This window comes from Acanthisitta chloris, unplaced genomic scaffold (assembly GCF_000695815.1).
Source record: "Acanthisitta chloris isolate BGI_N310 unplaced genomic scaffold, ASM69581v1 scaffold3034, whole genome shotgun sequence".
NCBI lineage: Eukaryota > Metazoa > Chordata > Aves > Passeriformes > Acanthisittidae > Acanthisitta > Acanthisitta chloris.
Window position 1 is genome coordinate 9856 of NW_008667560.1, and position 26298 is coordinate 36153.

Here is a 26298-nt window from a genome sequence, read left to right on the forward strand (position 1 = left end):
GCACACTGAGGGAACCATTCATTATACTAAGCAGCAGTTTGGTGTTAATCATTTCCCATATTCCCTTCCCACAGGTCGAAATAGTGACTCACACTGGGCCCCATCGCCGCCTGTGGATGGGCCCACAGTTCCAGTTCAAAACAATCCACCCCTCAGGCCAAACCACTGTCATCTCCTCCAGCTCCTCCGTGCTGCAGTCACACGGCCCGAGCGATACCCCTCAGCCCCTTCTGGACTTCGACACAGATGATCTGGATCTCAACAGTCTCAGGTAAAACCAAACCCAATTTCCAAGCTGGTTCCCATTTGTTGTGTGAATAACTTGCCTCCTGCTTAAATGAGGCCATCTGGGGAGAATGTGTAATAGTTTTCATCAGGCTTGTCCAGATGAAAGTCTAAGAAGAGCTCGTGACTCATCAGCAATAAAAATCCATCCAGGCCAAGCAGCTCAGGTTCCTTTTGCTGCTCCTTCCTGGGCCCACAACAGGCAAAGAGTACAAAGCCTGGTGGCTTTGCTCAGTGTCCCCTTGGCTTTCACAGTTTCTGCATTGCTTAATTCATTTTCTCAGACATGAGTGGGAGCTTTGTGCCATAGATTTAGATGCTGACTGTCAGCATCAGTGTGTGGGAACAGTAAGAGAACTTCTGGAATGTTTTCCTCCTCTCTGTTTTTTTTTCCCCCTTTCCTTTGCTTCCTTCCCTGTAATTCTTTTTCATGTATTGAATTCATCTGGTTTTGGATATTGGCTGATTTGAAATAGTGGGCAGAGGGTGAGCCTAGGGAAGGAAGGAGAGCAAAAGTAATCATGGGTTTATATTTACTGGTGGTTTGCAGAAGAGCTTTAGGCACCATGTGTTTGTGTCCTGCCCAGACACTCAAGACATAACAAGTTTCCATGTCTCTGACTCTGCATGTGATTTGAAGCCCAAAGTTCTGTGGTAGAGACTTGGATTGTTTGGGATTCTATCTGAAACTCTTAGGAGTAAAATAAGAGAGATGGATAACATGACTAATCCCATTAAAACTGGGCAGATTGTCCTTGGGCTGGAAATCCATGGGTTGGAAATGTGTGATTTCCCCTGGGGTGTGATTACTGTCACGAGTAAGGATATAGCTGTCAAATGATGATTTTTATGGTGCATGTATGTCTGTGTATGAAGAAAGAAAGAATTTAGGAAAATTACTACAGATCTATAGAATAACAGAATCAGCAAGGTTGGAGGAGACCTTTAAGATCATCAGGTCCAAGCACTAACCTGCCATGTGGTACAGAAAGAAAAGATAATGACAATTTGTCTTTGCTTCCAAAGTGACTAAATGCTGCACCTGTGGAGAGCAGTGGAGGCTTTCTAACCAGTTTGGGTGGGATGAGCTTTTTCTTTGGAGGCTTCCTGAGAGCTCCAATCCCAGGAGGACAGGAGGATTCTCCTTTGTGTAAGCCTCACTCTGTCTCTGGGTGGCTCATCAGCTCTGCACCGGGAAGGCAAAGCTTTGCACCAGCTGAACCAGGTTTCAGGTGCTTGCTTGATTGCTGGCAGGTGATCTGGGTTTGTGGTGGGCTGCAGCTCTGCTGGGCACTGCCCGTGGCTTTGTGCTTCCTCCAGGATCCAGCCGGTGCGCTCGGAGCCGGTGAGCATGCCGGGGTCACCGCGTCCCACCGCCGACCGCCGCGGGGCCTCCACCCTCATCGATGCTACCTCAGGTAGGGAACCTTCCTCCTTACTTTCCTCAGTATTCCTGGTGTCTTCTGTCTGGGCTGTGTTTTGTCTGGTAACACCTTGACTAACACTGCAAGGGATCTCATGGTTTGGTAAGTGCTGTCGTGTAATGAATGTTTTTTTTCCCCTCTCGTGAAGTCCCGATGTTGTGGTGAGACCCAGACACACAATTCACAGAAAGTTTAACCTGAGCTCTCATCCAGCTCTGCTAAAAACTGCCTTAAACCCAAAAGCAGAACGTTTGCAAGTGCTAACCCTGAAATGCTTTTATTAATGAATGCCTAAAGCAGAGAATATTACAGTTTCATCTCATTTGTCAAATAGCTCTCGTTGCAACGTCATCATAAATGTAATTGATTTCTGTGAACAGTCAGGACAACAGGAGGGTTTATCTCATGTTTGTGTAATGGGCACATTCTCACTGCTCTGCTCTGCAAGAGTGTGTAAATTTAGTACCACGGTGGTTATGTTAGTATCAACAGAGCAATAGATGTGCTATAAAGTTGTTTTTTCCCTCATGTTGAGCTAAAGAAACAAGGGCAGCAGAGCTTTGCGCTGTGCTGCAGCTGTGCAGTGGCCGAGGGTGCTCACAGCAGGGTTTTGTCAAATAAAATCTCTCACAAGTAGAATTATTAAACACACAGCATTAGTCAAACAGGCAAGTCGGAGAGGATTTTAATCTTTAGTGATTTGAAAATCCCTGGAGGCTGCTGATTGGATTGAGGTTAAACTGTAAAAAGAGACTGTAACACATACAGGAACAGCTTTCTGAAGGTTGGTTTAGAGGGAGGTAAAATAAAAGCTCCTGTTTCAGGCTCTGTTTGCTGTTGATACAAATGCTGAGTCCAAGATGTTGCTTTGTTTGCCAAATGAATTTATTTGGGTGTGACGAGATATTTCTTATATGTGTTTGTAACCGAGTTCAATAATAACCACATTTACTTTGGATGTTGAGAATTGTCCTCATAAATTCAGATATTTAAAAGTTGTTGAACTAATTCAGGTTGGGCTTAGACAAACATCTGATGCTGCTTAGTTAAAGTTTGGTTTACTAGAGTCATTTTGAAAAGAATTGGTGGATACAGAAGGAGAAAAATCAGTGCACCAGTTGTGATTTTTTTGGACTAGTTCATCAGTGCCTGTTACCCCAGAAGGTTTCAGATTGGAGTCAGAGGAGTGTGCTGTGCTCTGTGTGTGTGGCACTTAAGGCTAAGTTCAGGGCAGAGCTGATCCTCATACCACTGATGCAGATATGAGGGTGGGAATTGCTGTGGGATCAATGCCTTCACCTGTGGCAGGGCTGGGTAAGAATTCTGACTCTTCTGCCACCATAACATATTCCAAACCACTCCACCCACAATAGAAACAATGGACAGATAGGACTGTACCTCTTCCCTGCTCAACAGCTTTCCCTGACGTGTGGATGAGGCTGTCACATGAGCTGCCTCGTGGGAATGTGCTGAAGCTCCATTGGTAATGCCTTTAACATGTGTGTCCATATTAAAATCTCCATTGTATACATTGTTGGGACCCTGAAAACATATTTACTGTGCAGCAGTGACTCAGTTTTGTTGTAACACCTCATAAGTTTCTTACAAGCAATACGTGGATTGTGCTAGGGACATAATGGCAGGATTTCATTTTCCTCACTGCCAGACAGGTTGGATTTGAATTGGTGTTTGATTCAGGGACTTTGCCATCTATTTGCATTTCTGTCCTTTCCCAGGCAAGAATTGTTGGTCCAAATATTACATTATGTTTGGTGGTATATGGGAGTGAATACAGCCTCAAAGCAAAAACATACACTGTGTTTTGAGATTTCAAGCCATTCTTGCCCAGCAAAGGGAATAAGAGTAGTTTATACCTATCTCCTTCTCTTTCCACCTCTGAGATGTGCAGAAAATTGCATTAAGCTGAGCTCTGGCTGTGAAGGTTTTGTTTTCAGTGCTGCTCGTGCCCAACATTGCATTCTTGTGTTACAGTCCACTACTGCAAGTATTCTCATTTCCTGCAATTCCCAAGGCATGGCCTAATGGCTGATGTTCTTTATGGAAAGCAAAGTGATTGGAAAATACAGGTTTGAAGGATTTTGAAGTAGGTCATAAATTTTTTCCTGCCTGGGCTGAACCAGGAAGTGATTGTGCAGCTCTGACCTGTGCATTTGAGCCTGTTGCACTTTCTGAAGATGCTTATCTGGAGGTTTCACTGCCTGTTGCTGGGAGATACAACCCGTGTGGCGCCTCTGCTTATCTGACTCATCACTTCTCCTTCCTATCAAAAGATTTCAAGTACATGTTTATCATCTCCCATTATCCTTCTGGCATCCTTGATAGCTTCCTTCCTTCTCCCCCACTGGTGACAGCTCTCTTGTGTTTAATGAGAAATGTGTGTCTATTTTTTATCATCATTTTCACATGTCTATAGAACTGGGGTGTATTAGTGACAATCTCTCAGATCATTTGCAAAAATTTTCCTGTAAGAACTACAAAGCCCTGATAATGTGAATGATGAATGATTCATATTATAGACAGTGAAAATTTGCAATGCTATTTCCAACTTGGGTGGTTGTATCTGTAAAGATAACTTGGAGAAATGACACCCCCCCACTAATTTCAATATGGTTATCTCAGCTTAAAATTCTCCTAAAATATTTTTCTCTGCTTTATTTTTTTTTTTAAGCCAAATCTTTAGGAAAAGTTTGTAAAGTCACCTAAAGCTACTGGACATTTGTCCCTCAGTGCACACATTTTAGTCATATGCATCACAGAGAGAATATACCCCCAAGGATTAAATGCACTGTAATTCCAGATGCTGTTCCAGATTGGCAGTTGGAAATGTTAAAGGGACAACACTAAGTCTGTAGAAATCAGAAAGCCTTTAATGGTGAAGCAGCAGGAGAAGAACTGCTGCACAGGTAGTAACCACACACTGTGCATACCAAGGTGTGTGTCCATCCTTCCCAAACTTGTGCCCAGGCTGTTGCTGGTGCTCATGGGGTAAGTCTTGGTGAGTCAGGTTACATTTAAGACTTTATTAGACACCAGAGATGAAGGAGAAACTCTCTCCTGTTTGCAGGAGATGCTGCAGCAGAAAATGACATTCTTTACACACCCAAACCAACCAAGCATCTCTCTGAATGTCCATGCTCTAACCTGGGGAGGAGTGATACATATCATGCATGTCACATACCTGACAAATCAAACCTGATAGAACTCTATGAATAATAAAGAATGCAGAAATTAAGGATGTAGGAGGTTAGGATATTTGCATGGATGACAACTCTGAGCCTTCAGAGCCAGAAAACCTCTAGAGAGAGGATTTTGCAGCAGTTCCTGATCCCAATGGATTTGCTCCCACAGCTGCATTGAGTGTATGGGCAAGTGTTTCCCTGGATGCAGCACATGTGCCAGGGCTCAGGTACTCTGTGCTCAGTCCCAGCTGGAGCTCAGTCCTGCTCTGCTCAGAGAAGTGGCTGCATCTGTGTCTGTCTATGAACAGCTTTGTTTATTCCCTCACACAAAGAGGTTTTGGACACTTACCCATCAAACAAGTAATGACTTCGTTGCATTGTTAGTGGAGTAGGAGAACACAGACAAAGAAGTTGTCTGATCTCTCTTTTTTTGCACCAACCTTTTCCTGCTCAGAGGAGATCATAGAATAGAATCATTTATCTCTGTTTCTTCCTTAGGACAAATGCAGAAGTTAGAGTGGGAAGGATTTTAATGAATGGTATCATGAATGAATAAAACAAAATTCATAGAAGAAAAAGATGCTGAGGCTGTTTTTCCCCTCTGATTGTGCGTGGGGTGGGGGAACCTTTCCGTTCTCCTCTGAAACCTGGGTGCAGTGCAGAGCTGCTCAGGGATGCACACATCATTTTTTAATGAGCATTGTTTATGACTGTTGTGTGAAACTCTGACAGTACTAAGTTCTCTTCTGGTTACTTCAATCAATGCCCACTTAAAATCAGCTTGTAATTTAGTACTTCCCTTTCTTTTGTGTGTGACTGGCTGGTCGTGGGCAGAAGCTCATTGGCTTTAATGAACAGAAGAATTGCTTTGGGTTTCGTGGGGGAGGGAGTTTGCCCATGAAGGATCTCTTATTGTTCATCACCACACCTGTGAGATAGGGACACATTTTGCCTGTCCAGCGCTGCTCTCACTTGGAATTTAATAAACACTCCTGCTGTCACACCTTAAACCATCTGAGCTCTTTTCTGTTGTACTCACTATCAAATATTCATTCCCCAACGCTGTACACCACAAAGTGCTGCCTCGGAGTAGCAGAGATCAGTTATTCAGGTAGTAAAGATGTGTGAATGCAGCTGGCAGATGAAGTCCCCAACATTGTGAATTCCCAGGCTGTCCTGACTGCCACAGGCAAGAGCTGCCAGGCCTGAGCTGGGGCTGCTTTGCCGTTCCTCCGCGGCGTCACGGCTGCCCCAGCTGCTCTGCCTCGGTGCAGCAGGCAGAGCTGGAGGCTCCTTGCTGCTGAGAGATGTAATCAATCTGCTCTGCAGTCCTTGACCTGAACCTGTAATTACCTGCATGGTATAAAGGTGGTTTGTTGTTGCAGATAGAGATTGTGCTCTGAGCCGCTGAGTATAATGCTGAGCTTTGAAGCCCTGGAAGAGATTTGGCCCTTGGTCTGTTCTTCACAGCAATTGAGAGGTTTTAATAATGGTCAGAGCCTCTTAGAGGGCATCACCTGTTCAGGAACACAAAAACACATCCCCAGCTCTGCTTGCTTTGTGTTGCTGCATCCCATCAGCTGAAATTTGAATGAGCTGAAGTTGTGATTCTTTCCTGGAGTAACTTCTGTGCCAGTTCTGTTGATATACCTTTTAAAAATGCTTATTATGTTACTTATTTGCATAACATTTTATGCATTTTTCCTTAACTAATGACAGCATGTGGGGTAGATCAGGTATCTCTGTTTCCTCAGTGCACTCACACACATTCCCTTGTGCTCCTGCTCTCTCCACCCTGTTCATCTGCCTTGCTAAGTGTGTGTGCATGAGCTGCATAATGCAAAATTCTGGTACTTAGAATGTTTTCAACTTGATTTATTTCATCTAATTTGAGAAAATGTTATCTGATGATGTTTGAAGAGAGCCTTAAGACAGAGCTGACTTCAACAGGCTCCAAGATGCCAATGCAGTGTACATGATTACATCTAGAAACAGCTATGCCCTATAGACTGGGGAGATGTGAGGAGAAATTAAAATGACCTGACACTACTGACTGGGCACTTGCTGCTGGATCATTGCCTGGACTGGGAAAAGACTCAGCTGCAGGGATACATGGAGTAGCATTAATGTCTTGGAACACTGGTGGGTGTTTTCTGGAGGCAGGAGAAGTACACTGGAGAGGACAGGCATGGGAGCAGTGACTGAAAGGCAGCAGAATCATTGTGTACTGATTTAATTTTCCTCCTTGTGATGATGGTGTAGGAGTTAGTCAGTTCTGGAGCTCACTCTGTGCACCACAGGGTAGTGGTGTGGGGTAGCTCTCACCCTGCTAGTGACTGGGGAGGCAGTTCCTCCTCCTCCCAGTTTGCCTTTGCTGCAGCTGAGGATGCTGATAGTAGTTGTAGCAATCCATCTCTTCCAAGGTGGCTGTGCTTCCACACATCAGTGTGTATCAGCTTTAAAAACGCTGCAACGTGCAAGTGAGTCTCACTGATGCAAGTGAAAATCAGAAATGAACAATTTCTAGACACTGTGTTAGGTGGAATTTGACTTTAAGCAATTGAAGTTCCTCAAGGTGCTTAATCCCCCAAGGCTGATATGTTGTTCATCTCACTAATGTGATTTTTGGCCCAGCAGTTTCCATGTTGATGTCCCAGCTCGAGCAGAGCTGAGCTGTGACCTCAGCAGCATCATAACCAAATACAAGGGAATGGGGTTTTTCTTCCCATATAAGTTGCAGTGAGGCCTCCAGGGGACACGATAATGGTCATTGGTGCAGTCCTGTTGCTCCAAGACAGTTGTTCTCATGTCACACAAGCCACTTGGTGCATGTACAGTGCTCCATTAATGCAGACAGTGCAGTGTCTCATTGCTGGAGTGTTAGGTACTAAGCTCCAGTTGGGGAAGACACCTTCAGTTCACATAATGGTTTGTCAGCTGAAAAACAGCAGCGGGTTAGAGCCTGGTCCAAGCCTGGAAATACCTTGGGTTTATTTAGGGGGGAAAAATCCAAACTGCACAATGAGTGTTTTGCACATCACTAATTAACACAAACTCACTATGAGATTGTCTTATGTCCCCCTTGATTGTCTTTCATTAGCAGCTGTTAATGTTGTGTGTAGGTAGCTTTAAAGCTCTGAATAAGTGGAAAGTGTTGATTCTAATCATATCTGACACCACAATCTTCTGTGGAACAACACATGAGCTGAGATTCCCGATGGGCTCCTGTAGGATACAATATTTATTATAGCTGGAGATCTAAGAGCTCCCAGCTACTGTTAAACTTACAAGAGATCCAGAAACCTCAGTGTCTGTACTTGTGTTTTTAGAGATTGCACAGAAATACCACACCACATGGTATTTACAGGGCACTGTGTTCACTGACATTTCTGCTCTTTTCCTGCAGTGCTTAAAGGAAGCGTTTTGCAAATCTTTATATTTTCATAAGCTTGTAATATATTCTAAGCTCATCTATTAATCTGGACTGCTTGGAATGGTCTTAAAACAGTGTTAGGTGTGCAAGTTAAAGGATACTGGGACATCCTTTGCAAGTGAATTTTAGAGTCAGTGTTTCAGGGAAAGCTTCCATTTCTAAGCAGTTTGCCCAGTTTGTAGTAGACACATTCTGTTTAGTGATTTCACTAGATTAGGCTGTGTCCTTTGAAGCATTTGCTTTGCAAAACCTCTAAATATGCTTCACTTGTGTAAAGTGTGTCTCCTCCACAGAGAATATTTTGTTTTGTGGATGATAGTGAATTTTAGAGTCAGTGTTTCAGGGAAAGCTTCCATTTCTAAGCAGTTTGCCCAGTTTGTAGTAGACACATTCTGTTTAGTGATTTCACTAGATTAGGCTGTGTCCTTTGAAGCATTTGCTTTGCAAAACCTCTAAATATGCTTCACTTGTGTAAAGTGTGTCTCCTCCACAGAGAATATTTTGTTTTGTGGATGATAGTTTACTATGGAACAGTGAAATGTCTGACACAGTATTTCCAGAGCTGCAAAAACTTGTTGTGTTTGTAAGTCACTGTGGGTTTCATGCCTGATTTCAGTGTTCAGATGGTTCTACACAAACCCTTCACAGGCTATACCTGGATGTGGACTGAAAAAGCTTTAAACAAGAGCATCATTGGGTTTTTTCCATGTCATTTCAGCATAATCACCCATTTTACCCATTGTTAGTCCAAAACAAGCAGGTTTTAGCAATTGTCCATTAGTGTGGCCTATGGATGAGTGAGCAGAAGTGAGTTTAGGTATATGACACACAAACCTGAGCTATTTGGCATGCTGAATTACCCAGGCACTGCATCTATTTTAAGGTGGAGTTTAGTACTTTGGGGGTGTCACAATCACAGCCTCCTCACCCTGGCTGCTGCCTGAAGTAGGGATGTTCTCTGCTGGAAATAAATATTTATATCTGGGTTGAAATATAGCCTGTTGGTACTTAGTTGTGTATATATTTTATTGCCTCAGTGACGTAAGGGGTAAAGAAACAGATGGAAAATATTTTGCTTCCCTTAATTATCCAATCCTGTGGAGTACCCATTGGCTTGCAGTGTCCTGCCTTGGACTCCATCCCAGCCAGTGTTTAGTGGTGCTTTATCTGCTGCTTGCATGGCTTTTAACTTTCACTTTTGATGAGAACCCAAGCTAAATTGGGTGCTGGGTACTGCTCAGCTCTGGGTGGAGAGCTCCGAGAGCCAAAGCTGTGCCAGCGAGTGGTTGGTGTGGAGAGTGGATGGCACGTGGGGAGTGTGGGGTGAAAGGAGCCTCTGTTTGTCACCATCCTCCTCCTCAGAGAGCAGGAGAGTCCTGACAGTGCCTTCAGTGGAGCTCTGTCCTGCCCACCGTGTCTCACCTCCTTCCACAAAGGACAGAGTCTTTGGGGAGCACATAAAGCCAAGTCCTTGTGTGCAGAAACCTTGTGGTGCTGCTCCCCTTGTGAAGGTGAGAACAAGCAGCTCCCAGGAAATGACAGAAACCAGGTTTGGGATTATTAGCATCATTAGCAGAGGATTTGTGCAGGTGAGAGATGGTCTGTGAGCCAAGGCTGCCGAGCAGGGCACCAGTCTGTAAAATGGAGCAAGAACAGGGGGAAGAAAGAGGTGGTGATATGACTAACATATGTTTTTTGCTGGAGTTTGGCCACAGAGTTAAGGCCTCCGAGTGGATTCCTGGGGCCTTCGCATCCTATCCCAAAACCAACACCAAAGCCTTTCCAAATAGATTCTCTAAGCTCTGCGATTGTAATAGTCCTATCCAAAAATCCCATGTCCCCAGGTCAGGTGGGGTGCAGGCACTCCTCTCCTGAAATCCCAGGCTTGCCAAGTCTCTCTTCCCTGCAATTTCCCTGCAGCAACAGCGGGCAAATGTTTGTGCCTCCTGTGCTGGGTGCTGAGTGTGGAATCCCTGCAGGGCTCAGCACAGCTGCTTTCCCTGGAGCTCACAGCTGCTCGTGGATCTCTGTCCCAGGCACAGCTGGCCCAGGCTCCACACAACCCACCTGTACTCCTGGAGAATGCAGACAATTTGTGAGGCTTTGGCACAGAGGGCACAGCTGGCTCAGAGGGCTCTGCTTGGTTCAGGGTTAGTTTTGGGAACTGGCTCTGTCGTTGCCTTTTGCATTGCATTTCCTCTGAGCTGATGATGTGAGAAATGCAGTGCAGGAACTGGAAGCTCTGTTATTTGTCACCTCTTCTCATGTTAGGGCACTACAAATAGTCCTGACTGTACCACTCTAGGTAAAAAAGTGTGCAGAAAGAGAACACATGCCTATTTTTGCCTCTATAGTGACAAGCAAGAGAAGCCACTGTCATACTGACTATCTACTGGCTCCTCCTGCAATTCCAATTTCCATCAACTAAATTTGCATTAATTGAAAAACAGAGGTGACTTTCAGCTCCATTATTTACAGCAGTAATGCTGAGCCAAACTACTGTGTACTGTACCATTTCCCCATGCCTTAAGATATATTTTAAAAGTCAGCACAATGTCCTCAAAACTTACTCGTATTGGATGTCAGATGTAGGAAATGGCCATAGATCATCTGCGAAGTTTGTGTGTTACTGGTGGATTTAATTTATTTATTTTTTTTAACAAGCAGAAAGTTGCCGTGAAAGAATTTGGAAAAGAACAAAAATACTCTGGAGTTAGTCTGTTGGTTTTGGTGTTCCTATTTAAAGTCTAAAAAAAAAATCAAACCAAACCAACACACAGTAAACAGTGAAATGCTGACAGGGAACTACATTTTACCACTGAAGTCAGATAAAATATTCACTGTATCATAAGTGAACCATTTCCCCCTTGATTTGTGTCCAAAATACGAGGAAAAACCTTGCAGCTGCATGATGCATTTTACAAAGGAACATATGCATGCGTTTAAATCATTTACATTTCATCTTTGCTCTCTCTTATTTTTAACCCATATTATGGTGAGTGACAGCATGTTTGGAAAACTGAGGTTGAAAGCAAAGTTTAAACTTTGATGCCCAGTAAGTTGAACTGCAAGCAGTGCTTCACTGTTTCATGATTTTATTTCAAAGTTTGGCTGATGCCTTTTCCTTTCTCTCCAACGAAACATGTGACTGAAACTTTGGGAATCTGGCTGGCAGAAAAAATAAGATTCAATTATACTGCAGTTGCTTTGTGCCTGCAAAGGAAGAGAATCCATCCTTCTGGAGGCAGGAGGATGCACAGCCATGTGCCTAAAGATGCTCTGGGTTAGGGCTCAGTGAGACTATTAACTGGTGATCATTAGGTGGTACCAAATACTCCTCGTGCTATGAAATTGGTTTTGATGGGGGGTGAGGAGAGGAAGGTAGAGAGGCACCAGCTCTGCCTGCTCTAATCCCCTGACATGACTATTTTCAGCACTACCCTGCTCTGTGCTAAACTGGCCACTTTTAACTGATCCTCTTCTGTAGCACACACAGAGCCTCAGGATGTGATTGTAAATACAGGTTTGAAACTCAGGTGGTTCCACATGTCTCTTAGATTCAGAGCTCAAAGTACAGTGTGGCTTTATCCCTGAGAGCTTGCAGAAATTCTTCCTCGTGGTCTTCACCCTCCAGACTCTGTAAGAGTTAAACCCAGAGTCCTTCATTTATTTTGCTGGTAAAGACTGACTTGTAATTGAGGACATCACGTGGAGGACCTGTAACTTATTTGTCTATCCATCCTTCCATGTTTAAAACCAAGTCAAGAAACTAATGAGGTTACAAAAATATTGCTGATCCTGAAGCAAATAACAGTTGGAGAACATATGCTTTGGTTTTACATTTCTGCCTCTAAAAGGTGACATGTCCCGTGTTTGTCATTTAATTTAACATTCTATATATTTTTAAACGGCTGTATGATTTGAAATCTCCAGATGCCAAGCTTTGTGCTAAATGAGGTTGACAGTTCAGTGATGTGGAAGGCCATTATCTCACCTTTGTGCTTCTAAACTGTAGCCACTTGCCTTTGCCTGCTCAGAATGCATTTGCTGCATTACAGCCCAGGAATTTTTAACACCTATTGAAAGCATTAATTAGCTATGCCATACTGATGAGCACTTGGAGTGAAAAGCAAGAATTGATGCTGCTCTTTGAGTTCATCTTTCTCCCATTGCTTGGTCTGGGGGTGCAGTAAATGACTGGTGAGCTCCAGTGGTAAATACTGACTGGGATGCTCTGGGTTCCACATTGTCTTACTCTCAATATTCACAGTGAACAGCAATTTGTCCTTTGGTACTTAGGTGTTAAATTTAATGTGTCACCGGGAAGTGAGTGTAAGGTGACCCTGGGCCAGTGGCAGCTTGGTGGGATGTTCCTCAGATGATCTGTGTAACCAGGATCATAGGCTCACAGGATGGTTTGGGTTGGAAGGACCTTAAAGCTCATTTTATCCCACCCCCTGCCATGGACAGGGACTCCTTCCACCAGCCCAGGTTGCTCCAAGCTCCATCCAGCCTGGCATGGAACACTCCCAGGGATGGAGCAGCCACAGCTGCTCTGGGCAACCTGTGCCAGTGCCTCAGCACCTCCCAGGGAGGAATTCCTTCCTTTCCATCTGTCGCTGCCCTCTGGCAGTGGGAAGCCATTCCCCCTTGTTCTGTCCCTCCAGGCTCTTGTAAAGAATCTCTCTGCATCTTTCTTGTTGGCTCCTTGAGGTATCATGGACTTCCAAACCATGGGAAATCCACTGGATTTTCAAACTGCAGTAGGGGCATTTCCCTCAGTGCTGGGGTCAAGGAATCCTAAAGGAATATGATTTGATCAAAGCAAGTGATTTAAAGATAAAATAGCATTGTAGAGGTTTATCTTGAGGTTGATTTGCTCAGAAATGTTATTCCCATTTTTAAGTAGATTTTTTTATATGATGTGTTCTCTCTTGATGTTTAGTCATTAGTGGAAGACCCTTGGCCATCACCACAAGTGACATTACACATAGGTGATTCTGTCCCTGTCCCATCCCTGTGTGTACCTGAAACACAAAGCCTTGCCTGGATAAACAGCTCTACACAGCTCTTTTGCTGCCAACTGCTGCTCTCTAAACCAATAAACCAAAATTCAGGCTTTTGTATCCTATTTCCAGTGCCCTGAGTCTGCAGGTCTCATCCAGAATCATTTTTCTCTCAGCTTGGAAAGTGGATAATCGTTACTTGGACTGCTAAAGTTCAGTAACACAAGAATAAGTCACAAATATGTCACTTGTGTCTTAAAAACCAACCAGCTAGAAACTCTCCTTCTTGTCTAATCTGTCCTCCAGTGCCTTTGATCACCATTTTCTCCTCTTTCTGAGCACCACAGTGAACTTCTTAGTTTTCCACATTTCCCTTTGCTGCTGTGACAGTGTTCTGCTGCAGATTACAGCTGTGCTTAGGCACCATAAGGTTTCCATGATTAGTCAGCATTTGGTTTCCATATATAGCCAAAGTACGTCTGGAGAAAATATTCTTGTACATATTTCCAGGCAATAGGATCAAAGCCGTCGCTAGGTTCTCAGTTTTAATTTATCTCTTCTTGCTTGCTGTATCAGGACCATCAAACAGAACTGGTGGTGGTGGGAGGGAAGGGAGCTCCATTCATCCCAGCCAGCTCCAACTCCTGCCCTTTCTGCCCCAGAGCATTGCCAAGCTCTCCACTTGGAGTTTTGTGCCTACGTGTTCCTGCCCAGGTGTGTCTCCTTTGCTTGGGGCTCATGACCTCTCCCATTTTGTTTCCTTGGTTCTCAGTTATCCTTTGTCTCCATCCAGCTGCAGCTGCTGAGCACATCCTCCTTTGTCACAGTGGTGTCTGTAGTTCTCAATCCCTGTATTGGCTCCTCTTCTGCCATAACATGTGCACAGTTTGTGCCCTTCCATCTAAGCACTTCTTGGTCCTATCTCATCTTTGGGGTTTATTTTTTTTTTTGTAAATTCCCTCAACTTTTCTTCATACTCTTAATATCTCTCAGTATTTTCCCAGACACGTGGCTGCCCCATCTGTGGAAGTGTTCCAGGCCAGGCTGGATGAGACTTGGATAAACCTGGGCTAGTGGAAGGTGTCACTGCCCATGGCAGGGACAGAACTGGATGAGCTTTAGTAGCTCTTCCAACCCAAACCATTCCATGTGATTTGCTCATCCTTCTGTATCAGCTCTCAAAATACACAACACATTTCTCTGATATCTACCAAAAACCTGAGAGCACTTAGAGTTGGATCTGTGCAAGGAGTTACCTGCACAGGTGGATGTTATTGGATTCAGTGATGTCTTTATGTCAACTCAATTAAATCCTTTTTTCTTTATCTTTCATTAGATTCTTACAGCGACAATTTGTAAACCTTTATGTTTCTGCAGCGTGGGCACTGCTGGGGACAGTCATTAGTGAGTAAAGCAAGATACTCTAATTATACAAATCCTATCACATTTTCCTATGAGGAAGTTTCCTAAACTATTAGCAAGTGTAGTAAGCCAAGACATTCGAGACCTTTTTACACCACATTTTCAGAAAGGCCTTTTTTTTTTTTTCCCTGCTGATAGAAGATCTGCATGGAAAAAAAAAGAAGAAATATAATTAGTTTGATTTCAGTCATCTACTCAACATTTCTAAGCCACTTGCCAGATGATCCCAGGTGTGGGATTGCAGCAGGTAATTTCCTGCGCTGTATTTGTGCGGATGATTTTCTGTGTTAGAAGATGATATCGGCTCACCTGGGCTCTCCCTGACAGAGAAATCCTTTGTTTATTCATTTAGTAGGCAGATTAACCCTAATGAATATGGCTTCCTGGAAATAGATACTGGGGACAATAGCAGGGTGAGGAGTGGGGAGAAATGGGGCAAATTCCCTTTTCTTTCTTCACTTGGAAATAATGGTGGCTTTCAGGGCAGGGTGTTTTAAATCCGAGAGGAACGTGAAATATGTCAGCCAGAGATTCTGGATTTTCAACAAAATCTTTGCTCTGCTCTGCTTCAAACAGGCACTGAGGCTTTCTTAGTGTGTTGGGTATAATTCTGCCCCATTGGAATGTTTGGTCCTGTCAAAAAGGAGGATGAAGTAGCATCTGAGATTGCACTGAGTGGTGCTTAAATCCTCATTGGTGCAGGACCTCAGTGTGTGTGTGTGATGTGGTTAGTCCTCACTGTTTGGTGAAATATGGGGGTGTTAATTCTTAGTTCTGTGAGTTAGGGGTTCATCATGCAATCTGCCTTTGAAGTAGCTCATGCATTGTATTAAACAACCAGAGAAAGCATTGAAGTCTTAATGGCTGCAATAATTTCATTCTCTTTCTGGTTGCTCCGTGGGAGGAAAACTGTGGAACTGTGTGTTTGCTGTTACCTTAGCAGCTGCACTGGACAGGGAGGCAATGTCCATCCAGGGTTAGGCTGCACATCTTGTTTTATTTTCAGTCATTCTCTCGTCTTGAGCTGTCACAGAAAAGCTTCAAGGAGCATTTCAACAACACAATTTCTTGTCTTCCTGTGGTCTGATCTAAGTGTTCTGCACAAGGCTCAGGAAAGGCTGTGCCATTACCATGTTTATTTAAATCAAGGAGGGGTAATTTCTCAGCCCTTGTTGACATGACATTGGACTATTGTTCGTAACACAATGTGAGAATCTGCCTGGAAAAGCAGTGGAGGTGAATCCCCAAGCCCTGAGAAGCAGAGGGAGAGATGGTCATTGACTTCAGGGCTATAAATCAGGCTGGTCCTGGTGTTACATGCACATTCACTGCAGGATCACTCTGTGTTGAAACAGCATGAATAAATTAACTTATTCAAGCTCAAAGAGGGAATAATGTCATGGTGAATTAAGCTGTGTATATGTTAGTAATTAGGTTTTTTTTTTTTAATGCATACACACGTTAAATAGTATCTGAAATTAGGGGGAAACCTTTCAGTTTGCCAGCTCAGCTCACTGCTGTAAGCTACCAGTCCAAGTGTAGACATAAGTACAATGACTGATTTTTTGCTGCATTTGAGAGAGGAACAATTTCTTGCATTTTTGTGTGACTGGTACTGGAGATACATTATTCCCTAGGCATGGATGTGTAGACACAGATGTGAAAATCTCTTAACTTCCAACCAAACTTTTCCAGATCTTATCACTATAATTTATTCTTTACTCTCTGTAGACCAGAAAAAAATGTCTTCTCTCACATAACTTTATCCATTGGAGGGAAAGGAAAGTTGTGTTCTACCACATGGAGAGTGTTGAAGATAGGAGCCTGTTGGCTGTAACACTCTGACTTTTGTAGTTGCCTATAAAAACTCTACAGTTTCAGAAGGGAAGTGAAAAACCAGCATTTACCTTTCCACAAAGAATAAAAGTTTCCATTGTTCCTCAGCTCCTTTGCTGGAAGTAGAAATGGGCAGGAACAGATCACTTTTTTGGAAGTGAACATCTATACATGGGTATGTGTATATGTGTACCAGGCAGCAATAAATTACAAAGGAATATGTTTGCTTTGTATGGAGATTGTTTTATCCTTCTTAAAGCTACTATTTATATAACCTTTACCCAAACAGAGAGTAGCCAAAGGACTTTTGAGAGTGAGAACTGTTTTTCTGGCTGGGGTGGGTAACAGCTCAGTTCCCTCGTGCCTGGTGGGGACTCACCACTCTGACATACACACAACTTGCCAGAGATGATTTTATTTTGTTTTTTCTCTCTGCATGTGAAAGCTCAAAATAGATACATGTCACATTAGGTGTCATTAAAATAGAGCTTGTGATAACTCAATAATAAATCGAGTGGTACCTAATTACTTTCAGGAGATGTTGACTCAGTTGCCAAAGACGACGGCGCGGGGAGGGTTTGGAAGGAGCAGACACTGTCTGTGTTAGGGGGTTTTTTTCTTTCCATTTAGTGAAAACCTAAGGACAACAGTCATTATACGATTCTGTACTTTAAGTATTTTCATAATCCAACATAAATTGGCCCACCCAAGGATTATGTCTGTCTTATAAGGATGTGTTTATATAGTCATTGGGTGAAAGATTGCAGAAGTTGAACCACTAGTTTTGAAAGTCGAGCCAGACCAGGAAAAATCAGGATACAATTTGGCACTTATGGAGACTAAATGATTTCCTTTTTAGCTGCTGATTTCTACTGGGAAATGTATCCTTGGACTGAAAATTGCATCCGGAAAAATGTTTATGTAGTGTTTTTCAAATGACTGATTATTCCTCTAACCTTTAACACGCACTGTGTGTGATTTTCTTCCTTATTAACTCTTTCACAGCCAAACGAACTAGTTCCTTCCCTGTAAATAAAGTTAAGCATGTGTTTCAACTCCTGCCATATTTTAACGCTGGCATAAGGCAGAAAAAGACAAGACAGGGATTTTATTGAGTCAGTTCCACAGGGGAAATCCAGTTCATCTTGTGTCAGGGTCATGGAAGAGGAATATCCTGCTTTGACAGCGAGGCTGGCAGAGCACACAGACTTTTTATCCTGATTGCTGCAGAGAAGGAGAGCAAAAATGTTCCAGACATTCCACTAGATGCAGTTTTCTGCCAGCCAGGGGAGATTTCCCCAAGGCATGTGGCTGAGGTAGAGGCACCGTGCTGCCAGCTACTGGCTATTGCTTGCTGCTACGTTTTCCTACGTAGAAACACACCAAAATTCCACATTAATTGGTTGAGTTTCTGTAAGGAGTATCAGCCCATCACAAGTTGTGTACTCGGGAAAAATTACTTGGGTGGAAAAGGGGAAGGGAAGGAAAGCACAGCAAGAACAGTCTTACAATCACTGCTCCTGATGCTCTGGTCCAAAAGGACAGGTTGTGTCCTGGGAGAGGAAGCAGAGTTGGAGAGAAATGAAATTCCAGCCGTGTCAATCCTGATGGATTCATGCAGAGCTGTCCACTGCTCCGCGGCTTCCTGGGGCCCCACGCTGGTAGCAGTGTTCGTGCTCCACGGGGTGATCTGTCTGTCCCTCTGGCATCAGCTGGGGATTAGCTGCTGAAAAATAAAAGCTGATATTCCTTGTGGCAACGGCGTCGGTCATTCTTGGCCTGGTGGGGAGAAGGGGAAGGGCCTGGCAGCTGCTCTTCTCTTTCATCTCTTCTTCCAACTCTTTTTGATCGTTTTCTCCTGCGAAGTTTGGGGCTTGTGCAGGAAGGTTTGTGTTTCTAAGCAAAGAGAGGATGCAGCCCTGCTTACCTCAGATAGCTTTTCCCAGGAGCAGTGATTCCCAGGTGCCTTTGAGACAACCATGGGCTTAGGAAATCCATAAAATGTTAACAGTCAAATGGCTTTCAACCACCTATGGATGGAGTGAAATTTGGCAGATGACAGAGGAAGCTCACGTTGTATTTCTAAAGTCTAAATAGCTTGTCAGCCACACACAGTCCCTGGAATGGCTGAGAGCTGAACGTTGGGCTTGGTTTTTTTTTCATGTGGAACCCAGCAGAGTCTCTGACGGAAACTGTTGACCCTTCTTTGTGCTGTTTCTTTACCGTCTCGTCAAACATCTGGAAAACAGCATGTTTGCAGTCATTTCACAACATAATTTCACATTTACATCATGTGTTAGCTGGTAAAAGTTTTCTTGTTTTTTCAAGGGAGGGGGGGAGAATAAAAAAAAACACTCAAAAAGAAAAATCAGCAAGTCGAAGGCTGCCGTGAGGTCAAGTGGAGATGCTGCCTGTCCCGAACATATGTTGAGCTCCGAAAAGCTACAGCAGTTCCCAAAAATTTGGTAACCATTATGGTACTTCCGAAGGCAGTTCCGGCTGTCAGGCCCCAGGAGCAGGGGGAAGGGGCCAGGCTGAGAGCTCCACCGAGGGGATTTAGCCTGGCAGCTGATGCTGCAGAGCAGCACAGCACGCAAGGCAGAGCTAGACAGGAAAGGGCTGTTTGGAGAGAGGATCAGGAGATCAGCAGAGGAGCTGTGAACTTTACATGCAACCGAGGGCAGGGAGCATTGCTCGAGCCACCTGAGGGCTTAGGGATAAGAAAGGAAATTAAAGGATCATTTAAGTGGAGTGGGACCAGACAACTTAAATGACAATTTTCATCTTTGGGAAAGGAACACTGAAGTATATTGAATTCTTTGAAGTAACGGAGCAGGGGTTGATGGAGAGAATATTTTTGTTACATTCCAGGCTCTGGTTTAGCAGTTCCTCTAATAGAACCCGTCTCTGACTTTGCTAAACCACCTATTTATAGCACTCAAAAGATTGGACTTTCCAGCAGAGTGTGTCCCCCTTAACCCTCTCCTTCTAATGAGCTGAAATTAGCTGCATAGATAACTTCCAAATTCAAGTGTGTATTAATTAGTCAGCTTAATGAGCAGATTACTGTATTTTGCTTAGCATGGTAAATGTTTCTCTGTTGCTCACAGTGAGCCCTTTAAGAGTAACAAACCCGAGCATGAGCCTCAGACCCTTCAGAGGTTCATGATGAGTTCACAGCAGAGGTTGTGTCTCTTTCCTTCCCCTCTTTGCCATTCAGGATTAAACCTTTGGTCAGAAGCTGCTCCATCCCACTGGTGCTCCCTGTTGCTTTGGGAGTTGTTTGGCAGAGGTCAGGCACAAGGTCCTGCAACTCCAGGACCTGAGGAAGCCTCTTAATACCCCAACTGAGACCCTGTGCTAATGGGGCACTTGGAAAGAGGCAAAGTCTACTGCTGCTCCAGCACAGGACCTTTATCCTGTCTTAATTCAAGGCAGAGTTGAGCCCAGAATCCAAAGCTGTGTTAGAACTACTGTTGTGTGAGACACTGACTCGGCTATACCTCCTGCAGAGAAATACCAAACACATGTGAGAGACCTCAAAATTTGGGCCTCAGGAATCATTTGCATGTGCCTTTCTTTACCTCCCAGCTCTAACTGGATCAGTTTTACAGTTTATCTGGTCCAAAACTCCAAGGAAAAGCAAGTAGACAACAGTAAATGACTCTGGTTTGTTGGTTTAGGACTGTAGAAGGTTTTTTCGACAGCAATGCTGAATTTCAGTGCTGGAGTCAGCTCCTTGTGGAGGGCTGTGATTCCTGGACCTTCCTGAGCTTTGGAATCTTTTGGAAGATTCTTCTTTTCCTGTGATCTTTCCATGCATGGCCACAATGGCTTTATCTCCATGGGCCAGGTTTCCAGGTACCGTAGAGATGAGCTTTAACAGGGGGAAAAAAACCCTGTGGATGGCTGCAATTGTGGGTTTGGAAAAGCTTGCTCTGGGATTTTTGTCTAAGAGCTGTTGGATGGGAGGTTGCTTAGTTTGCTCGTTCGGGTGCCAATGGTTTTCCAGCCCGCGGTGAGTGCAGAGTGGTGTTGGCACCTGAGCTGGGTGGGGAGAGGCAGAAAGGCTTTGGGTGTGCATTCAGCTTTTTTTGCTGTGATGTGTTTGGCAAGCGTTGGGGCAGACTTGGGAATTTGGACAGTTCTAAGGAACAATGATGACTACAGAAATATGAATTGTTTCTTCAGTCGAAGCCTTGGGCAGTGGGTTTAAAGGGATCAGAGGCAGGGAGGGGGGTGTGAGCACAGATAAACTAGGCAGATATTGTCCTTTTAAGATGCCATCGATTTAGTTGTGTTTATAAACAAGAGAAACAAACAAAATACCTTCTTCTTCCATTGCAGTGACATAGGAGGTGTCTTGGGAATGTGTTGTCTTGTATCAGCTTCTCTTTCCTCCTTTCCCTTTCATCACAGCCTCGTTTTTTCCTCCAGAAATTGGAGGACAGCAGCACTAGGTATCCATTACCAAGTTTGTTTCCCTGAATGCTTTCTAGCAGAAGTGCAATCCACTGAATTAGTGGAACCAAGCTCAAGGGTGAGACTGTGCTCCCTCTCTAGCCATGAAGTCCTTTCTACAGTGAGAACAATTTGTGTGCAAGAGGCTTTTAAATAATATCTCGGAGTGCAAGTCCTGCTAAGCCTAGAAGGTAGAGATGGTTCACTGCCTCCTTATTTTTATGTAGGCCATTCTTCCTTGAGGCCACTGAGCCTTCAGGTTTCTCCAAGCCTTTAGTGGTCTGCACTTCACTGTTATTCTTTCCCTGAGAGTGCTGATTAGTGACTTGCGGTATGGATGCTGATTTATCGCAGCTGAGAGTTGCCCCTTGGGGGCTGAGCAGAAACACTCATGAAGGAGCCCTGATTAAAAAGAGTGGTAATGAAGACAAATGTTTCGGAGGGAGTCAAGAGCAAACCAGGCCTTGGCATTCCCACTGCTCCTCTGAGCTTTTGGAGAGGAGGTAACAGTGGCCAAAGGAAATATTTCCCCCTTGTTGTTTATTTCTCATGGCACTGGAAAAATTTTTCTTTTCCTCCTGGGTGTTCTAACTCTCACTTGTTAACTGCTTTTCATGCAGGGTTGCAATTAACCCTTGGCAGATACTTACCATGTTCCCTTTATATTCACTCTATACATAAAGAAGTTTTTATGTTTTGACCTGTTAACCATTTTAAGATTCTTTAAACTTGACAGTTTCATCTAATTTCTCACGTCATTAAATCGTACTTTATTTTCCAACAGTCCATTCACAGGAGGTTTGGTGTTTGTTTGATATCTTTAATCATCTTTTTTTCCTCACTGCCCTTTTTAATAAGGGGGGAAAAAATGACCAAAAGTAATGCTTACAACCAGGTTTTAAATCAGAGAGAGGTCAGAAAGTTCCTATCTAGTGCTGGATGTGTAACTGCAGACAGAGCTCCAAAGGACATTGGTAGGATCTGGATGATCCAACACTTCTAAAAAGAAACTTAACAATTTCACCCTATCGTAGCTTTAATTCTGTGGGTTTTTCCATCTTTAAAGATCAACCCAGGCTAGAATTAGTGTATGAACTAAAAGCTGAGTGTGTGAAAAATCATGCCCTGCCTTTATTGGGTTTTGTATTCCTCACACAGGGATTAGGTAGGTCCATTAAAATCCATCCAAATCTCTGCAGTTCCTTTCTTGTCAGAGCTGTGCCCATGCGAGGAAGCTGTTGATCCAGGGAGGAGTGGACCTATCACACAGAGAGGTTCCTTTTCTTCCTAAAATAGTGTGATAAAGTAACAGTTCTCCCAAGAAAAACGCAGGGAGAAGGGTTTGCTCTGATTGACTGGCCTCGTTCATGATGCACCTAAAAGGTCAAAGACTGTTTTGAGAAAGTTTTTTAAAGGATGGGTCTGTGTTTTCTCTCTGTCTGAGAAGCTACTTACAACTTCCATAGTAGTTCTTGCAGTGTTAAATAAACTTACTGTACTAGGACATCTAAGGCTGCAATTTATTCAGCCTTATGCTTCCAAAGCATTAGAATGTAAACATTTTCCAGCATTAGGTTCGAAAAAGAAAACAAAAATTAAAGTTCCTTAATATCATTTTGTCAAACTGAATTATTTCGTGTGGTAGTGACATAGAAAGAAGCGGCACTGGGGACTGTGAGCTGCAGGATGGGGGAGAGGTTGTATGGGATTTGGTGCCAGGTTTTTAAACTGCTGTTAAACTTTTTTAATGGCTTAACTCCTGTGAAAATCCAGATGACATCAGAAGCTTTCAAAACCAGCTAAGGAGTCTCTAAGGCTTGTGAAATTTCAGAAGTGGCTTTTGGAAGTTCTTCTTGAAGGGACCATTTAATACACCTCAAAATTCCTTCGCTGTGCTTCCACATGAGCTAATCCACATTTACCCCACGATTCTGTAGGATTCCTGAAATGGTCCTTCTGGATGGCTAAGTGAAAAGTCGTGTGAGTTCTCTGAGGTGAGAAATGGAGTGTACAAGGGGAGCTATGTCTTGTTAGGAACAGCATTTGTAGCACAGAGATCACAGCAACTGGTGTGAGCTCAGTGGCACCAGGCTCTGTCTCTGAGCTGCTGCACTAGTCAGAACTGGGGAAATTTTTGGGTTTAAATCTGATTAACTTGTGGGTGTTGGAGAGCTAGTTTGAGGCTGGCATTGCTGCACTAGTCAGCTCGCATCACCATCAGCTGCCCACTAATTATCAGGAAATTTATAGCTGCATTAGGTAAATGTCACTTCACTGCAGTGGCCTGGAATAAGAGTGTTTTCTGCTCTGAATTAGCACCATGGGCACGTCCTGGCCAGAGCCTCTCCGAGCAGGCTAAGGGCTTGATTTATGCACAGGCGTATTAGGCTTTTCAGAAAGGGGAGCTGAAAGATGTTGTATTGCTTTCCTGAACCGTAACATCTCTCCATCAGAAATGTGTGTTTATTTATTCATCAGGCAGTGTCACGTGTGAAGTGTTCCAAATAATCCACTAATTCCAGAACGGTGTGGGTTCAGGGATGTGATATTCTGGGTGTGCTTCAGAAGGAGAATCCGGAGCAAGGATGGATTGCTCTGGGTTCCTTTTGGTGAAATTCGGTGTTAGACTTCTGCAAATCTAAGCAGCTATTCTCAGATGTTGCAGAATTAAGTGCTGTCTCCTGGATTCTTATTTCTGAGGACAACAGGAGCCTCTTGGGCTGAGGTTTGGGGTAATAGTCATTTAGAGCAGAGGCAAAGACACACATTGTCCATTCTGATGCACAGTTTGAACCCATCACCCCATTACTTCCCAAAACCTTGTCCATAAGGCCATCATGGAATTCGTGGTGCTTCAGGATGAGTATCCACTATGATGATGAGTATCCACTCTGAGTTCTTCCTAAGTCCCAGAGTGAATGATCTGCTCTGCTGTGAATGACATCTCAGCAATTCCAACACTACCACTCACAAAATGTTGGCTAAATTCTAGACAAACTTAGCCTTGACACCTAAACTCAATAGCCTTAGTGGTCCCTGTGCATTTTTCTACCATAAAATCAACTGTAAACATCTGAAAATTCATTTTTTTAACATAAAATCTCACATGCTTGAGCTGTGCCTGTTACAAACTTTTCAGATAACTTACTAAAGTGTTGATTTTTAGAAAGCTATAGAGAGAATCTTTGAACTTCCCTTTGCAGTGTTGTTTGCCTCCCTGCTTTCTAATAAATAACATGCAGGTGGACAGAAGTGATGTTTAACTAATCTTCTGCTCAGTGATAACCTGGAATTATGCTTATTTTATATGGGATTCAGACATCCTCCCAAAACATTCCTTAGTTATGTCTCACAAATCAGAAAATCATTGTGCATTTCATATTGGGTTTAGATATCCTCCCCAAACTCATCCTTAATTACATCTCTTTTTACAAATCATAGAATTGTTAAGGTTGGAAAAGACCTTTAAGATCATCAAGTCCAACCATCAGCACCACCATTTTCACCACTCAACCATGTCCTCAAGTGTCATAGCCATATGGTTTTTGAATGTTTACAGGGATGATGACTCCACCACTTCCCTGGGCAGCATATGCCAACCCTTTCCATGAATTTTTTTTCCTAATATCTATTCTAAAACCTTCCTTGGCTGTAAGGCAAGAAACTGCAGGCAGAGCATTTCTTCTGTTCACTGAGCCCCAACACACCTTCTCCCTTGCTGGACATTTCTGGAGGCAGGAGAGGCACCAACCACCCACTGGTGAGACACAGGAGATGGACTAGAGTTAATTAGATGGTAGAGGAGATGTAAAGAAAGTCGCTATCCAGTATTAAGCACTTCTGGTTTCACTCTTGCTGCTTTTATGGTTCAAAGTGCTGCAGATCAGACAAAGGTTTTGCATGCTGCACTCAGCCTTTTCCTTTCTTCTGCGTCAGTAACACAGGCACTGGCACAGGCCAAGCCAACCACTCACTTCAAAAGGATCTTTTTATTAGATAAGAGCAGATACTTACACAGCCTGGTCAGAGGCATATCATTTTTACAAAAGACAACTCTGCCTGCAGGTCTGTTTCAAGGTTGGGGTGGAACTTGCTTCCCTTTGTTCTTCCTAAGATGCACACACACCCCCCTTGGCCCCCATTCTGCCGTCCCTCCCAGCTTGCAAAGGAAGGATTCAAATTCTGCAAGTAAATTCAGCCTTAAACAGGTTTACTGCAGGCATTAAAACTGTCGGGTGAGAGAAGACTTCATCTTTTCCCCCTGCATAGTGCATGGTGTCGAGTTCTTCCCAGTACCTTCAGCAGGCAAGCAGGGATTGCTTTGGGGTTTATATCTCAGGATTTAATTACCTTGTCTTATGGGAGGGAGGAAGGGATGGTTTTACTTGGGAATTTTGAATTTGGCTCAGGTAGAGCAAGTTTAAACCATTAAAGTAGCCATCAGTTAGCTGTACCTTGTAAGCAGCTTTATGTTGAGGGTTCTGATGGTCTGTGGGACCTACTGAAAAGTCTGACTTGCTCATGGTGGTTTGCAGAGCACCAACAAGCAGCTGTGAGAAAATTTCCTCCCCTGCAATGCTGTACTTAACTGTCTGTACATGATACCTTAGCTGTCACAGTAACATTTTATTTGCTTTACCATTGTACCACTCAGGTGCTGAGGGTTGGTCAGAACTAAATATGAATCTGCTGTTTCTCTGGTCCTTAAGGCCAAACTTTTCCAAGGTTTACCCATGTGCAAAAGAAATTCACTTTCCTGGCTGGGGAAGTGCTTGGTTCATGGCAAAGTTGAAATTCCATTGATGTAAATGAGTATCTTCAATCATAGCCATTCCAAAATACTTGGGGTTTTTTTGCTGTATTTCTTCAGTATTTGAAAGGGCCTTGAAGCCTTTACATGAAAGGACTAAAGAGCTGAAATAAATAAAATTAAAGGGCAGGAGAGAGAGTCTGCTGGAGATAAAAAGTACTGTTGCTGCCTCTGGCTGCAAACACACTGTGTGTATCTTTCCAGTTTGCTTTGCTCGCCTTGGAAACAACAAATCACAGAATCCCTGACTGGTTTGGGTTGGAAGGGACCTTAAAGCTCATCTGGTTCCAGGGATCACCTTCCACTAGCCCAGTTGCTCCAAGCCCTGTCCAAACTGGGCTGTGCAGTGAATGAACTATTAGATAAACTAAGCACCTCCCTGTTTGGTATCTAGGAACCACTTGGATAATTTGAGCTCAAC

At 43.6% G+C, this 26298-nt stretch overlaps 1 protein-coding gene across 1 annotated transcript in view; it reads left to right on the forward strand.

The window, feature by feature from the left end:
* LOC103800167 (breast carcinoma-amplified sequence 3-like) overlaps positions 1–26298 on the forward strand; it is a gene marked incomplete at its 5' end in the record, with an annotated part of 182864 nt that overhangs the window by 3629 nt on the left and 152937 nt on the right. Inside the window, 2 exons of the mRNA XM_009072535.1 lie at positions 75–271; positions 1606–1703. Of these exons, the coding sequence (XP_009070783.1) occupies positions 75–271; positions 1606–1703 (295 nt within the window). The remainder of the gene's footprint in view (positions 1–74; positions 272–1605; positions 1704–26298) is intronic.